General features: G+C 39.4%; 1 protein-coding gene across 8 annotated transcripts in view; it reads left to right on the forward strand.

The window, feature by feature from the left end:
* LOC105463787 (ADP dependent glucokinase) overlaps positions 1-17,390 on the forward strand; it is a 36,043-nt gene that overhangs the window by 7,145 nt on the left and 11,508 nt on the right. For 5 of the 8 annotated variants that reach the window (XM_011711092.2, XM_011711093.3, XM_071101080.1 and 2 more), the window contains 2 exons: positions 2,090-2,315; positions 5,324-5,386. The exons of 1 other annotated variant lie outside the window; for it this stretch is intronic. In XM_011711092.2, the coding sequence (XP_011709394.1) occupies positions 2,090-2,315; positions 5,324-5,386 (289 nt within the window). Of the gene's footprint in view, positions 1-2,089; positions 2,316-4,486; positions 4,595-5,323; positions 5,387-17,390 lie in introns of those variants that run through there. 2 more of the 8 variants (XM_071101081.1, XM_071101077.1) reach the window with 2 other exon arrangements.

The following is a 17,390-nucleotide window of genomic DNA, read 5'->3' on the forward strand; positions in this document are numbered from 1 at the left end:
TAATGCTGCATTCATTAGAAATAAAGGGCACCATGTCTGAGGTAAAATTGAGACAGTTTGCAAGGTGTGTTTGGTTTCTTTACATTGAAGGCTGTGAAAGGAAAGATTTTAAACATATTTTTAAGCAACTGCCACGTGCGTGTCCAGAATAGCCCCTTCTGTATGTGTTATGGAGAAGGTCTGTCTTATATTTTCAGTGTTTCTTTGCTATAAATCATCCCTCTTTTAAAGAGAAGAGCCAAATAATTAGAGTAGCTAGATGTTTTATGCACTGAAAGGCGTAGTAACTCTTAGGTTATGCTTCTTCAGTTGACCAGTCATTATGTATGTCGAACAAGAAACTGTGAGTATTTAAATGCTATTTGATAGGCAAAACTCCTTTCAAAACATGAATCCCTAGGGGAAGAATTAATAAAAAGGACCCTTATAATGAAGATGCAGTCTGGTTGTGTCTTGGGGGAGGATTTCTCTTCCTTGCCCTTGTAAATCTTCCTTAAGTGATGTAAATAATATCTAGTCTGCATACAAACCTTTTTAAAATTATATCATTTTAAAAATTATAAAAGGAACACATGCATGTTAAAAGTAGGAATATACCTGGTAAAATTCCTCTTCATCCCAGTCTCATTCCTCTTCATTTTTGAAAGAGACTAAAAGGGAAATGTAACTATGCATTTTACACCAAAATTTCATCCATTGGGACATTTTTATTAATGAGTTTACCTTGTGGTTTCAGAGCTGGTCAGAATTAACTCTGAAGCCCAGTCACCCGTATCATTAGGGGCCGTCTCAGTTGGCCGGCTGGAAGCTGTCTGTATGGTAATCCAACCTCACTGGCCAGAATGACATCCCAATAGGCAGAGGCAGGAATAAAGATTACCATGATAGGGGTGGGGCAGGAAGACCTCATCTAACTACCTTAATTATTTAAACGTTCTCTTTAAAAGAGGGATGACTTAGCAAAGAAACCCTGAAAATATAAGACAGACCTTCTCCATACACACATAGGAGAGGCCATGCCAGACAACCTTAGTACAAGTTGAGCATCCAAAATGCTCTGAAATCCAAAACTTTGGGGCACTGACATGATGCTGCTGATGTATATTAAATATTTATATGTGAAAATTCCACCCACACATAAGGAATACAAACTTTATTTCATGGACAAAAGTATTTAAAACACTGTATAAAGTTACCTTCAGGCTGTATGTATGAAGTATATGTGAAATGGATTTGTGTTTGGACGTGAGTCGCATTCCCAGGATATCTCATGTATATGTAAATATTCCAAAATCAGAAACACTTCTGATCTCAAGCTCTTCAGATAAGGGATTCAACCTGTACTTTATAATTTCCACCGAGACAACCAAGAGTGGCAGGTCTTTAACGTTCATGGGTCAGTCCTGTGAACACTGGCCAAAGGGTGAGTTCTTACAATGCCGCAGGTGTGCCTAAGTCTGTAAACCACCACTAAAGTCTAAGAGGCAGGGTTTCAGCTGGGAGTACTCGGCATTTAGTAATTTATTGTATCTTGCCACCATCCTCATTTGTCTTTGGAGGGAAGATGCCTGATACTTAGCCTTTGACTGAAACACGTATTTTGCTTACTCTGCCAATTGCTGTTCCTAAGTATACATTCACATATTTAATCTTAACCATAGCTCTATGAGTTAAATGCTCATATTATTGCCATTTTGTGGATGAGGAAACCAAGGCACAGAGAAATTAGTGACTTGCCCAAGTCACACAGCCAGCATGAATCCAGTTTGGCTCTGCCAGCATTTTCTCAGAAATGTTACATTTTTGTTACAGTAGCTTTGTTCTGAAATGCTAAGCACCTGTCTTCTCACTGTGTAACTAGTGTAAATGTTTGCCAAACTATTGAGGAGTCCTGTGTTCTGATCCTAATACATACATCCAGTTAATGTAATTTTTCTCCTGCCATGTGCTATTTCCTCTCCCAGGTTTCAGATCTACTTCCCCTGTTTTTCTGTTGAATAAGGTTCTGAGAAACATTTTCCTTTTGTTAAATGCAAAACGGTTACTTGGTGCTTCTGCTGCTTTCACACAGTTTTTTTCCTCCTTCCAGAGTCAATGCATGTGTTGATGTGGTGCTCTCAGGGGTGAAGCTCTTGCAGGCACTTGGCCTTAGTCCTGGGAATGGGAAAGATCACAGCGTTCTGCATTCAAGGAATGATCTGGAAGAAGCCTTCATTCACTTCATGGGGAAGGGAGCAGCTGCTGAGCGCTTCTTCAGTGATAAGGAAACTTTTCACGACATTGCCCAGGTTGCATCAGAGTTCCCAGGAGCCCAGGTCTGTTTGGTTCAGCAGTAGTAAATTAAGGGTGGGAAAAGATGCCTTCTTCATATGGTTCCTAGAAGCAAGCAAGCAACTTTTCATTCCAGTTTGAAGAGGAGGGGAGCAAAATCACCCCTGGTTGAAAACTGTGGGTCTAGGTTGATGGTTCTCAGACTTGAGCATGTGTCAGAATCATTTGGAGAGGCTGTTGAAACACAGATTTCTGGGCCTACTACCAGAGTTCTGATTCAGTAGATGTGGGATGAGACCCAATAATTTACCTTTCCAATGAGTTTCGTGGTTGATCATGTAGGTCTGAGAATCTCATTTTGAGAACCACTGGTCTGCAGGGTAGAACCTGTCAGAGTTAGAACCTTAGTGGTTTCCAAGCTCACCTGGTGAATATATACAAAGCCCTGCATGGTCCAGGCACTTCCTGGAGGTTCACGTGGAATAAGAGGCAGTGCTGAGGCTGGAGACCGAACCATGGCTCTTCCTACCTCACCCCAGTATGCCTGCTCCTACATGTACCCTCATGCCTCTTGAGGCTAAGTTTTGGTTGTTTGGTTATCTCCCGTGTCTTGCCCTCACCCCATTCTTCCTCTTCATTTAAACCTTCTTTTGGCTGGGCACCCAGTCTAGGTTGGTAGTTCTAGCCAGGGACGCTCTTAATGCCATTTTCAATTGGCACCTTTCACAGACAAACCTTTGTGACTGCTTTTTTTGATGACTTAAGATTTTAGGCCGGGCATAGTGGCTCATGCCTGTAATCCCAGCACTTGGGAGGCTGAGGCAGGTGGATTGCTTGAGCCCAGGAGTTTGAGACCAGCCTGGGCAACATGGTGAAACCCTGTCTCTACAAAAAATAGAAAAACTTAGCTGGGCATGGTGGCATGTGCCTGTGGGAGGATCATCTGAGCCCAGGAGGTCAAGGCTGCAGTGAACCATGATCATGCCACTGCACTCCAGTCTGGGCAACAGGGTGCAACCCTATCTCAAAAAGTTTTAGAAAATAATAAGTTTTTTGTCTTTGAAGCTGCCTATTTGAACATTAGAAATGGACATAGGCATTACCCAGCTGAGTTTCTAAAGGAGACAGCAAGTTAAGATTTCAGTTATTATCATTTTGACAGCTGAGATCAGTAGAGAGATTCTTATCTCTTATGAGAGAATCTTGATAGTTCTAACATGAGGAGTCCACTGCTCAAAAGTCTTTATGATTATGGAATTTAAACCACCAGTTTGATTTCTCTTCTCTCTTGATTCTGCCTTTATTTCTTGATGAAAAATTTTTTTACAGCAACTTTATCTAGCTTTGTGATGGTCCAAGTTATTTCGTAACATTATAAAACCCCCTTTCACTAGGGGAGTGCCTTTTTAAGGCAGGTTGATAAACATTATATGAAAATTCTGAAATCTACTTTGTAGATATCTTACTATTTTCCCAAGATTTTTTTTTAGTAAATTCTAGCCATTGTGGTTAAATAAAACATTAAGGCTGACATGTTAAAGGGCCAAATTTCAGCCTACATATCACAGAAAGTTTCAAATTTATCTCTAAAAAGCTATTACTGTCCCATCTGAATTCAGAGGTTAGTCAGCACAAAATTGGCGTAAGAGTGATGTCTACCATCTAGAATTGTTTACTCCAAACTTGTCCAGTCTGCAGCCCAGGACGGCTTCGAATGTGGCCTAACACAAATCATAAACTTTCTTAAAATATTATGAGATTTAACCCCCTGCCCCCTCTTCTTTTTAACAGCTCATCAGCTGCTGTTATTGTTAGTGTATTTTATATGTGACCCAAGACAGTTCTTCCAGTGTGACCCAGGGCAGCCAAAAGATTGGACACCCCTGGTTTAGTCTATGCCTCTGTGTGGGCTGAGGACTAGAAAGCTGGGATTGTAGCATTCCACCCAGGTAACACTATTAGGCTTTTCACCTTTTATAATAGAACAGCAACCTTAGCTGTTATGTGTCAGATTTCCAAGGCGCATGGATCCATCCTTAGCATCATGCAACACCAACCTTGAATTATTTGTTCTCTGGGTCCTCAGCTGAGAGGTGTGGTGTTTAAGGGAAAGTACTGTCCTATATTAGGGGCCTATTATCTTTAGAATTTACTCCCAGGAAAACCTTTATATTTCCCAACACATCAGTGTGTTTCTTCATTTCTCAAAATTTAGCAACAAACATTTACTGAACACTTATAAGAAGAAGACAGTCCCTGCCCCGAAGGACCTAGTTGTGTACCCAGATGATAGCAGCCCAAGTGGACAAGAGCCGCATTAGAGGTTTGTTCAGGTTATAGGGGTAGGAAGAGATCTGTAATCCTATCTGGTGAGGGTGGTTGTGAAGGCTGAAATGTCATTGAGGTAAGGGGAACAGAGAAGGCATTACAGAAAAGGTGACACTGCAGCTGATTCTTGGAAAGTGATCAGGGTTTTGCCTAGTATATGAGAAGGGGAGGGTGTCCTAATGGAAGGAAACAGCATGTGCCAAAGGCACAGAGACAGAGGAAGGCTGACTTGGAGAGCTGTAAGCAGGGTGTGGAAGGGAAGGGCAGGAGATGAAGGTGGTAAGGAAAGCATGGATTAAATAAAGGCCATATGTGCCTCACTCAAGAGTTAGATTTTAGTTCATTATAGTATCTACTCAATGATTTTCCACAGGATAGTGAAGTTTTTCATTTTAGAAGGACTACAGTGTAGAAGATAAGCCCTGTCCACACTTTTTCTCTTTCCTGTTGTCTCTTCTGGCTGGCTGTAAGCTCAGAGCTGAATTTGATCAACAGTTAAAAGCAATCAGACTCATTTTCATGGTTGTCCTATTTATTTTCTTCACCTTATTACTCACTTTCTGTTTCTCTGTTGCATTAACTTCATCTGTGTGTCCTTTGATGTAAAATCACCTCAAAATGTCTTTGGGAAAATGGACTATAAATTTTTAAAATAAAAAATGATTAAACTTGGGTGATACAGTTGTATTAAAATACAGTCTAAAAGCCTTGAACTCTCTTACAGCACTATGTAGGAGGAAATGCAGCTTTAATTGGACAGAAATTTGCAGCCAACTCAGATTTAAAGGTAGGTCAAAATTTTAGATTAAAACCTGTGCCTTTCACTAGTGTTTCAATAATTTTAGGAGCAAGAATGAGTATCTATTCCTTGATTCAACTTATGGATCACCTAGTATGTAGCAGACCCTGGGTCTTTTGTTATGAAGCAGTAATAGTAGGAGATCAGTAGTAACTAATACTTTCTGAGTGTTTATTCTGTGCCTGACATTGTCTTTAGTGCTTTGCATAGATTATCTAATCCTTGCAACGACCCTGTAAGGCTAGTCAGTACTGCCATTGTTCTTCCTTTCTACATGAGGAAACTTGAGGCAGACAGAGGTTCACAACTGATAGGTAATGGAATGAGGAATTTAACCCAGGCAGTCTGACCCAATAACCCATGTTCTTAGGCACCATATCATGTAATAGGAGCATGTGGGCCTTGAGACTGAGGATTATACAAGTAATGAGAGAAAACACAGGTGGCCATGTTGGTGAGCCTGGATCCAGAGTGCCAAAAAATAAAAGCCACTAGACGAGAGTCAGTAGGGGAGTGTCTTCAAGACTTAAATTGTTTGGTTTAAGTAGAATTAAAAATTGTTGCCATGTTCACAATAACACCTGAGTAAGAAGTTTCTGTTGCTATGAGTAGAATAGGCGTGAAGGGGGAGGCCAGCAAGAAAGTTATCACTGTTGTCCTGTAAACTGATTAAGGTTTGGATTAGGGCAGCCAGAGAGGAGAAACATATATCTAAAACCTACTACAATACATGGGGAACAAAGAAGAGATTTAACAAAGATGATTCTGGAGTAAATAACCTTGATCAGTGCAGAATGGTTGTGGCTGCTAACACTAGAGAACAGATAGTGAACAGTCTTCTAGTTTTGGGGGACCAGCCTAAAAATAGAAATATGGGTCAGAGTGGTGAAACCAGAAGCCAGAGATGAACTCAGAAATACGGATAGGTCATCAGCAGTTTCAGGGAAAAATTCATATGGAGCCACATTGTACACCGGGAGGTAGGGGTAGATGTGCTTTCAATTTAGAGAGGATATTAAAATGTGAACATTCATATTTTAATAGGAATCAAAGTTCTCATGAAATATTAGGGTAGAAAATACTTTTCAGAAAGAAAATAAAAAGAAAATATAGACTTTTGCAGTCATTATGTTTATAAATTGTAATTAACTCCCAAATAGAGAAGATTAGAAATTCCAGGGCTGACCTTTGGAAATATTACCAGCTAATGGGTAGAAGAAAAGGAGATTGATCATAAGCCCTTTAGAGAGATCCCAGGCCATTCCCATCAGAATCCCAGGAGTTTTCATGGATTCCTAAGAGGCCACCCTCCTGATACTGACAAATAATTCTGGCCTCTGGGAAGACAATACCCTGGATGGTCATGGGCTGAGTACAAGATTGACCTTTCAGTATTGACCTCCCCTGGGACCAGCATTTGCTCCTGGTCTCTGGAGTAGCTGGTCCTGGGACCAGTCTGATTGGAAGGCATTCTAGTAAAACAAGTCTGGTTTTGGTAGGAGATTGAGGAAAGAAAAGCAATCTGTTACTCAATCCTAACAACAATCTTAGGATTTCAAAGATAGAGGTCTAGAGAGGCTAAGTAAGGTGCCCAGGGCCACTTGGCTAGTAAATGATGCAGCCAGGATTCAAGTGTCAGGCTCTGCCTTTACTTCACCCTGTATGCACTCTCAAAGAGATTCAGTTTAACTTGCCGAAATGCTTCTCAACGTGGACTGAGAGATCATCTGAGAACTACAGAGATTAAGAACTAGGTATTTTCCAGAGGTGGTAATCATAGCTAGCATTTCCTTCTATAGTTTTTTACCATACACCAGGCACTGTTTTAAGTTAGGTGCTTTAAATGTGTATGAACCTATTTAAATCTTATAGGGCCACCACACCTAGCTTCTCTTCAATTTTTTTTTTTTTTTTAAGATGGGGTCTCACTCTGCCCAGACTGGAGTGCAGTGGTGCGATCTCAGCTCACTGCAATGTCTGTCTCTCAGGTTCAAGTGATACTCGTGCCTCAGCCTCCCAAGTAGCTGAGACTACAGGTGTGTGCCACCATGCCCAGCTAATTTTTGTATTTTTTAGTAGAGAGGGAGTTTTACTGTGCTGGCCAGGCTGGTCTCCAACTTCTGATCTCAAGTAATCCACCTGCCTCAGCCTTCCATAGTGCTGGGATTCATCCACCACACCTGGCCCTTTCTTCAATTTTTAAAACAGAGTTTGTGTCGAATTGGTATTGTACCTTCCTTAAATGTTTATAGAATTTAAGCCTTCTAGTGAAGCCTTCTAGGCCCAGGGTTTTCTATGTAGGAAGGTTTTAAATAACTGATTTCTTTAATAGATATAGGGAAATCTAGATTTTCCTTTTTTTTTTTTTTTTTTAATGAACTTTAGTAGTTTGTATCTTTCAAGGAATTTGTCTGTTTCATCTGAGTTGTTGGATTTATTTGCATAAAGTTAATTATGGTATTCTATTATTCCTTTAAGATCTCTATAATTTGTAATGATGTTTTCCTTCTCATTCCTGATATTGGTCATTTGTATCTTCTTTTTTTTTTTTTTAATTATACTTTAAGTTCTAGGGTACATGTGCACAACATGCAAGTTTGTTACATATGTATACATGTGCCATGTTGGTGTGCTGCACCCATTAACTCATCATTTACATTAGGTATATCTCCTAATGCTATCCTTCCCCCCTCCCCGCTCCCCACAATAGGCCCCGGTGTGTGATGTTCCACTTCCTGTGTCCAAGTGATCTCATTGTTCAGTTCCCACCTATGAGTGAGAACATGTGGTATTTGGTTTTCTGTTCTTGTGATAGTTTGCTGAGAATGATGGTTTCCAGCTGCATCCATGTCCCTACAAAGGACACGAACTCATCGTTTTTTATGGCTGCATAGTATTCCATGGTGTATATGTGCCACATTTTCTTAATCCAGTCTGTCACTGATGGACATTTGGGTTGATTCCAAATCTTTGCTATTGTGGATAGTGCTGCAATAAACATACGTGTGCATGTGTCTTTATACCAGCATGATTTATAATCCTTTGGGTATATCCCCAGTAATGGGATGGCTGGGTCAAATGGTATTTCTAGTTCTGGATCCATGAGGAATCACCACACTGTTTTCCACAATGGTTGAACTAGTTTATAGTCCCACTAACAGTGTAAAAGTGTTCCTATTTCTCCACATCCTCTCCAGCACCTGTTGTTTCCTGATTTTTTAATGATCGCCATTCTAACTGGTGTGAGATGGTATCTCATTGTGGTTTTGATTTGCATTTCTCTGATGGCGAGTGATGAGCATTTTTTCATGTATCTGTTGGCTGTATGAATGTCTTCTTTCAAGAAGTGTCTGTTCATATCCTTTGCCCACTTTTTGATGGGGTGGTTTTTTTCTTGTAAATTTGATTGAGTTATTTATAGGTTCTGGATATTAGCCCTTTGTCAGATGAGTAGATTGCAAAAATTTTCTCCCATTCTGTAGGTTGCCTGTTCACTCTGATGGTAGTTTCTTTTGCTGTGCAGAAGCTCTTTAGTTTAATTAGATCCCATTTGTCAATTTTGGCTTTTGTTGCCATTGCTTTTGGTGTTTTAGACATGAAGTCCTTGCCCATGCCTATGTCCTAGGTATTACCAAGGTTTTCTTCTAGAGTTTTTATGGTTTTAGGTCTAACATTTAAGTCTCTAATCCATCTTGAATTAATTTTCATATAAGGAGTAAGGAAAGGATCCAGTTTCAGCTTTCTACTTATGGCTAGCTAATTTTCCCAGCACCATTTATTAAATAGGGAATCCTTTCCCCATTTCTTGTTTTTGTCAGGTTTGTCAAAGTTCAGATGGCTGTAGATGTGTGGTATTATTTCTGAGGGCTCTGTTCTGTTACTTTGGTCTGTATCTCTGTTTTGGTACCAGTACCATGCTGTTTTGGTTACTGTAGCCTTGTAGTATAGTTTGAAGTCAGGTAGCGTGATGCCTCCAGCTTTGTTCTTTTGGCTTAGGATTGTCTTGGCAATGCAGGGTCTTTTTGGTTCCATATGAACTTTAAAGCGTTTTTTCCAATTCTGTGAAGAAAGTCATTGGTAGCTTAATGGGGATGGCATTGAATCTATAAATTACCTTGGGCAGTATGGCCATTTTCACAATATTGATTCTTTCTATCCATGAGCATGGCATGTTCTTCCATTTGTTTGTGTCCTCTTTTATTTCACTGAGCAGTGGTTTGTAGTTCTCCTTGAAGAGGTCCTTTACATCCCTTGTAAGTTGGATTCCTAGGTATTTTATTCTCTTTGAAGCTATTGTGAATGGGAGTTCATTTATGATTTGGCTCTCTGTTTGTCTGTTACTGGTGTATAAGAATGCTTGTGATTTTTGCACATTGATTTTGTATCCTGAGACTTTGCTGAAGTTGCTTATCAGCTTAAGGAGATTTTGGGCTGAGACGATTGGGTTTTCTAAATATATAATCATGTCATCTGCAAACAGGGACAATTTGACTTCTTCTTTTCCTAACTAAATACCCTTTATTTCTTTCTCTTGCCTGATTGCCCCAGCCAGAACTTCCAACACTATGTTGAATAGGAGTGGTGAGAGAGGGCATTCCTGTCTTGTGCCAGTTTTCAAAGGGAATGCTTCCAGTTTTTGCCCATTCAGTATGATATTCGCTGTGGGTTTGTCATAAATAGCTCTTACTATTTTGAGATACGTTCCATCAATACTGAATTTATTGAGAGTTTTTAGCATGAAGGGCTGTTGAATTTTGTCAAAGGCCTTTTCTGCATCTATTGAGATAATCATGTGGTTTTTGTCTTTGGTTCTGTTTATATGTTGGTGATTGATTTGCCTATGTTGAACCAGCCTTGCATCCCAGGGATGAAGCCCACTTGATCAGGGTGGATAAGCTTTTTGATGTGCTGCTGGATTCGGTTTGCCAGTATTTTATTGGGGATTTTTGCATTGATGTTCATCAGGGATATTGGTCTAAAATTCTCTTTTTTTGTTGTGTCTCTGTCAGGCTTTGGTATCAGGATGATGTTGGCCTCATAAAATGACTTAGGGAGGATTCCCTCTTTTTCTATTGTTTGGAATGGTTTCAGAAGGAATGGTACCAGCTCCTCCTTGTACCTCTGGTAGAATTTGGCTGTGAATCTGTCTGGTCCTGGACTTTTTTTGGTTGGTAGACTATTAATTATTGCCTCAATTTCAGAGCCTGCTATTGGTCTATTCAGGGATTCAACTTCTTGGTTTAGTCTTGGGAGAGTGTAAGTGTCCAGAAAAGTATCCATTTCTTCTAGGTTTTCTAGTTTATTTGCGTAGAGGTGTTTATAGTATTCTCTGATGGTAGTTTGTATTTTTGTGGGGTCGGTGGTGTGATATCCCCTTTATCGTTTTTTATTGCGTCTATTTGATTCTTCTCTCTTTTCTTATTTATTAGTCTTGCTAGCGGTCTATCAATTTTGTTGATCTTTTCAAAAAACGAGCTCCTGGATTCATTGATTTTTTTGGAGGGTTTTTTGTGTCTCTATCTCCTTCAATTCTGCTCTGATCTTAGTTATTTCTTGCCTTCTGCTAGCTTTTGAATGTGTTTGCTCTTGCTTCTCTAGTTCTTTTCATTGTGATGTTAGGGTGTCAATTTTAGATCTTTCCTGCTTTCTCTTGTGGGCATTTAGTGCTATAAGTTTCCCTCTACACACTGCTTTAAATGTGTCCCAGAGATTCTGGTATGTTGTATCTTTGTTCTCATTGGTTTCAAAGAACAGCTTTATTTCTGCCTTCATTTCGTTATGTACCCAGCAGTCATTCAGGAGCAGGTTGTTCAGTTTCCATGTAGTTGAGCAATTTTGACTGAGTTTCTTAGTCCTGAGTTCTAGTTTGATTGCACTGTGGTCCGAGAGACAGTTTGTTATAATTTCTGTTCTTTTACATTTGCTGAGGAGTGCTTTACTTCCAACTATGTGCTCAGTTTTGGAATAAGTGTGATGTGGTGCTGAGAAGAACGTATATTCTGTTGATTTGAGGTGGAGAGTTCTGTAGATGTCTATCAGGTCCGCTTGGTGCAGAGCTGAGTTCAATTCCTGGATATCCTTGTTAACTTTTTGTCTCGTTGATCTGTCTAATGTTGACAGTGGGGTGTTAAAGTCTCCCATTATTATTATATGGGAGTCTAAGTCTCTTTCTAAGTCTCTAAGGACTTGCTTTATGAATCTGGGTGCTCCTGTATTGGGTGCATATATATTTAGGATAGTTAGCTCTTCCTGATGAATTGATCCCTTTACCATTATGTAATGGCCTTCTTTGTCTCTTTTGATCTTTGATGGTTTAAAGTCTGTTTTATCAGAGACTAGGATTGCAACTCCTGCTTTTTTTTGTTTTCCATTTGCTTGGTAGATCTTCCTCCATCCCTTTATTTTGAGCCTGTGTGTGTCTCTGCATGTGAGATGGGTCTCCTGAATACAGCAAACTGATGGGTCATGACTCTGTATCCAATTTGCCAGTCTGTGTCTTTTAATTGGACCATTTAGTCCATTTACATTTAAGGTTAATATTGTTAATGTGTGAACTTGATCTTGTCATTATGATATTAGCTGGTTGTTTTGCTCGTTAGTTGATGCATTTTCTTCCTAAAGTCCGATGGACTTTACATTTTGGCATGTTTTTGCAATGGCTGGTACCACTTGTTCCTTTCCATGTTTAGTGCTTCCTTCAGGATATCTTGTAGGGCAGGCCCGGTGGTGACAAAATCTCTGAGCATTTGCTTATCTGTAAAGGATTTTATTTCTCCTTCACTTATGAAACTTAGTTTGACTGGATGTGAAATTCTGGGCTGAAAATTCTTTTCTTTAATAATGTTGAATGTTGTCTCCCACTCTCTTCTGGCTTGTAGAGTTTCTGCCGAGAGATCTGCTGTTAGTCTGAAGGGCTTCCCTTTGTGGGTAACCCGACCTTTCTCTCTGGCTGCCTTCAACATTTCTTCCTTCATTTCAACTTTGGTGAATCTGACAATTATGTATCTTGGAGTTGCTCCTCTCGAGGAGTATCTTTGTGGCGTTCTCTGTATATCCTGAATTTGAATGTTGGCCTACCTTACTGGGTTGGGGAAGTTCTCCTGGATGATACCCTGTAGAGTGTTTTCCAAGTTGGTTCCATTTTCCCTGTCACTTTCAGGCACACAATCAGACATAGATTTGGTCTTTTCACATAATCCCATATTTCTTGGAGGCTTTGTTCATTTCTTTTTAGTCTTTTTTCTCTACACTTCTCTTCTCGCTTCATTTCATTCATTTGATCTTCAGTCGCTGATACTCTTTCTTCCAGTTGATCGAGTTGGTTACTGAAGCTTGTGCATTTGTCACGTAGTTCTCATGTTATGATTTTCATCTCTATCAGTTCTTTTATGGTCTTCTCTGCACTGATTATTCTAGTTATCCATTCATCCATTCTTTTTTCAAGGTTTTTAGTTTCTTTGCACTGGGTACGTAGTTCCTCCTTTAGCTCTGAGAAGTTCGATCGACTGAAGCCTTCTTCTCTCAACTTGTCAAAGTCATTCTCCGTCCAGCTTTGTTCCGTTGCTGGCGATGAGCTGCGTTCCTTTGGAGCGGGAGATGTTCTCTGATGTTTTGAATTTCCAGCTTTTCTGCACTGCTTTTTCCCCATCTTTGTGGATTTATCTGCCTTTGGTCTTTGATGATGGTGACGTACTGATGGGGTTTTGGTGTGGGTGTCCTTTCTGTTAGTTAGTTTTCCTTCTGACAGTCAGGACCCTCAGCTGCAGGTCTGTTGGAGTTTGCTTGAGGTCCACTCCAGGCCCTGTTTGCCTGGGTATCAGCAGCGGAGCCTGCAGAAGATAGAATATTGCTGAACATCGAGTGTTGCTGTCTGATTCTTGCTCTGGAAGCTTCGTGTCAGAGGTGTGCCCAGCTGTGTGAGGTGTGAGGTTCTGCACCTAGTGGGGGATGTCTCCCAGTTAGGCTACTCAGGGGTCAGGGACCCACTTGAGCAGGCAGTCTGTCCGTTCTCAGATCTCAACCTCCGTGCTGGGAGAACCACTGCTCTCTTCAAAGCTGTCCGACCTGTATCTTCTTTTTTTTCTGATCAGTTTGGCTAGAGGTTTATAAATTTTATTGCTCTTATTAATAAGTAATTAGCTTTTGGTTAATTGATTTTTCTCTATTTTTCTATTTTCCTTGGATTTTGCTTGCTTCAGATTTAACTTGCTCTTCTTTTTCTAGTTTCCTAATGTGAGAAGCTACAGTCATTGATTTGAGACCTTTCCTGTTTTCTCATATAGGGGTTTAGTGATATAAATATCCCCTAAGTACTGCTTTAGCTGCATCCCAAAGATTGGGATATGTTATTTTTATTTTCATTCAATTCAAAATACTAATAACCCTTTGATTTATTGAGATGTGCCATTTAATAGCCCATTCATGGACTACTTAGAGGTATGTTATTTAGTTTCTAAATATTTGGGAATTTTCCAGATGTCTTTCTGTTATTGATTTCTATTTCAATTTCAGTATGGTCAGAAAATATGCTTTCTATGACCTGAATCCTACTAAGTTTTAGATACGTTTTTATGGCACAGAATATGGTCTATCTTGGTGAGGTTCTGTGTGTACTTGAAAGTTTCAAGAATGTACATAAGCCTTTCTGTTGTTGGGTCGAGTGTTCTGTAAATGTCAATTAGGTGATGTTGATTGATAGTGTTCAAGTCTTTTATATTCTTACTTTTTTTTTTTTTTTGGTCTATTTGATCTATCAATTATTAAGAGGGATGTTGACATCTCCAACTGTAATTTTGGATACTTGTCTATTTCCTTTATAGTTCTGTAACATTTTACTTTATGTATTTTGAAACTCTTATTAGGTATATAAATGTTTAGGATTGTTACATCCCTTTCATGAATTAATTCCTTTATTATTACTAGGGATAAATAAAATCATTTCATAATTTTCTTTGCTCTGAAATCTATTTTGATTGAAATAGCCATTCCAGCTTTCATTTGATTAGTATTGGCATGGTATACCTTTTTCCGTCCTTGTGCTTTTAATCTAGTTGCATCTTTTTACTTTAAAGTGTATTTTTTAATAGACAGCATATAGTTGGGACTTGCTTTTTAACCCGCTTTGACAGTCTCTGCCTTTTAATCGGAGTGTTTAGACTGTTTACATCTAATGTGATTATTGATATATCAGGTTAGGTTTAAATCTGGCATCTTGCTATTTGTTTGCTATTTGTCCCATCTCTATCTTTTTCCCTCTTTTTCTGTACTCTTTTGGATTATTTTCTATGATTTCATTTTATCTTCTTTACTAGGTATAATTCTTTTTTTCTTAGTGGTTGCATTAGAGTTTATACTGTACATCTTTAGCCTATCACAGTCTACTTTCAAGTGATAACAGGCATACCTCAGGATACTGCATGTTTGGTTCTAGACCACTGCAATAAAACAAATACTGCAATAGAATGAATCGCATGAATTTTGTTTCACAGTGCATTAAAAGTTATGTTTATACTGTACTGTAGTCAAGTAAGTGTGCAGTACCATTATGTCTAAAATAAAAGTGTACACAATTTTAGAGTACTTTGTTACCCATAAATGTTAACAATTATCTGAGCTTTCAGACAGTCATAATCTTTTTGCTGGCAGTACTTTGCCTTGATATTGATGGCTGCTTGCTGATCAGGGTGGTGGCTGCAGGTTGGGGTGGCTGTGGCAATTTCTTAAAATAAAACAATGACATTTGCCACATCAGTTAACTCTTCCTTTCGCAAAAGATTTCTCTGTAGCATGTGATGCTGTTTGATAGCACTTTACCCACAGTGGAACTTCATTCAAAATTGGAATCAGGCGAGGTACAGTGGCTCACACCTGTAATCCCAGCACTTTGGGAGAATAAGGCAGGAGGATCACTTGAGCCTGGGCAACATAGCGAGACCCCATCTCTTAAAAAAAAGTTTTTTAATTAGCTGGGCATGGTGGCACGTGCTTATCATCTCAGCTACTTGGGAAGCTGAGGCAGGAAGATCTCGTAAGCCTAGGAGTTTGAGGCTACTGTGAGCTATGATTGTGCCACTGCACTCTAGGTTGGGTGATAGAGCAAATTCCTGTCTCTAAAAATGAAAAATTAAAAAACTTTTAAAAATTGGAGGCAGTCCTCTCAAACCTTCCTGCTATTTGCCATTATCAACTAAGTGTATGTAATACTCTAAATCTTTTGTTGTCATTTCAACAATATTCACAGCATCTTTACTAGGAGTAGATTCCATCTCAAAAAACCACTGCCTTTGCTCATCCATAAGAAGCAACTCTGTCTGTTCAAGTTTTATCATGAAGAATACAGTAATTCAGTCACATCTTCAGGCCCCACTGCTCATTCTAGTTCTCTTGCTATTTTCACCTCATCTGCAGTTACTTCCTTTACTGAAGTCTTGAATCTCAAAGGTGTCCAAGAGGGTTAGAATCAACTTCTTTGAAACTCCTGTTAATGTCGATATGCTGCCTTCCTCCTATAAATCATAAATGTTCTTAATGGTATTTAGAATGGTAAATTCTTTCCAGAGGTTTTCAGTTTATTTGCCCAGATCCATCAGAGGAGTTATTATGCATGGCAGCTATAGCCTTATGAAATGTATTTCTTAAATAATAGACTTGAAAGTCAAAATTCTAGCCAGGTGCAGTGGCTCATGCCTGTAATCCTAGCACTTTGAGAGGCTAAGGTGGGCAGATCACTTGAGGCCGGGAGTTTGAGACCAGTCTGGCCAACATGGTGAAACCCCATCTCTACTAAAAATACAAAAACTAGCCAGGTGTGGTAGTGCATGCCTGCAGTCACAGCTACTCAGGAGGCTCAGGCACAAGAATCACTTGAAGGAGATTGCAGTGGACTGAGATCAGGCTACTATACTCCAGCCTGGGTGACAGATCCAGACTCTGTCTCAAGAAAAAAAGTCAAAATAACTTCTTAATTTATGGGTTGCAGAATGGATGTTGCGTTAGTGGGCATGAAAACATCATCCTTCTCCCTATACATTTCCAGCAGAGCTCTTGGGTGACTAGGTATACTGTCAATGAGCAGTGATACTTTAAACAAATTTTTTTTTTTTTTTTTTTTTTTTTTTTGTGAGCAGTAGTTCTGAACAGTGGGCTTAAAATGCCTATTAAACTGTAAACAGGTATGCTGTCATTCAGGCTTTATTGTTCCATTTATAGAACACAGGCAGAGTAGATTTAGCATCATACTTAGGGATCCTAGAATTTTTCAGAATGGTCAGTGAGCCTTGGCTTCAATTTAGTCACCAGCTGTGTTAGCCCCAACAAGAGAGTCAGTTTGTTCTTTGAAGCTTTGAAGGTAGGCATTGACTTTTGCTCTCCAGCTCTGAAAGTCCTAGATGGCACCTTCTTAAAATTATCTTATGTACTTATCCAGCATTACCCTACAACAGAAGGCTGTTTTGTGTACATCAAACCTGTTGTTTAGTGCAGCCATGTTCATCAGTGATCTTAGCTAGATCTTTTGGATAAGTTGCTGCAGCTTCTACATCAGCACTTGCTGCTTCACCTTGCATTTTTATGTTGTGGAGACAGCTTCTTTCCTTAAACCTCATGAACCAACCTCTGCTAGCTTCCAACTTTTCTTTTGCAGCTTCCTCACCTCTCTCAGCCTTCATAGAATTGGAGAGAGTAGGGCATTGCTCTGGATTAGGCTTTGGCTTAAGGGAATGTTGTAGCTTGTTTGATCTGCTATCCAGACCATTCAAACTTTCTCATATCAGCAATAGGGCTGTTTTGCTTTCTTTTTGTTGTTGTTTTTTGTTTTTGTTTTGTTTTGTTTTCTTATATTCGTATGTTCACTAGAGTAGCACTTTTAATTTCCTTCAAGGACTTTTTGCATTCACAACTTGGCTAACAGCATAAAAGGCTTTTCTCAGCTTTCTACATGCCTTCTTTGCTAAGTTTAATCATTTCTAGCTTTTGATTTAAAGTTAGAGATGTG

The sequence above is a fragment of the Macaca nemestrina genome, chromosome 7 (assembly GCF_043159975.1).
Source record: "Macaca nemestrina isolate mMacNem1 chromosome 7, mMacNem.hap1, whole genome shotgun sequence".
In the NCBI taxonomy this organism is placed as follows: domain Eukaryota; kingdom Metazoa; phylum Chordata; class Mammalia; order Primates; family Cercopithecidae; genus Macaca; species Macaca nemestrina.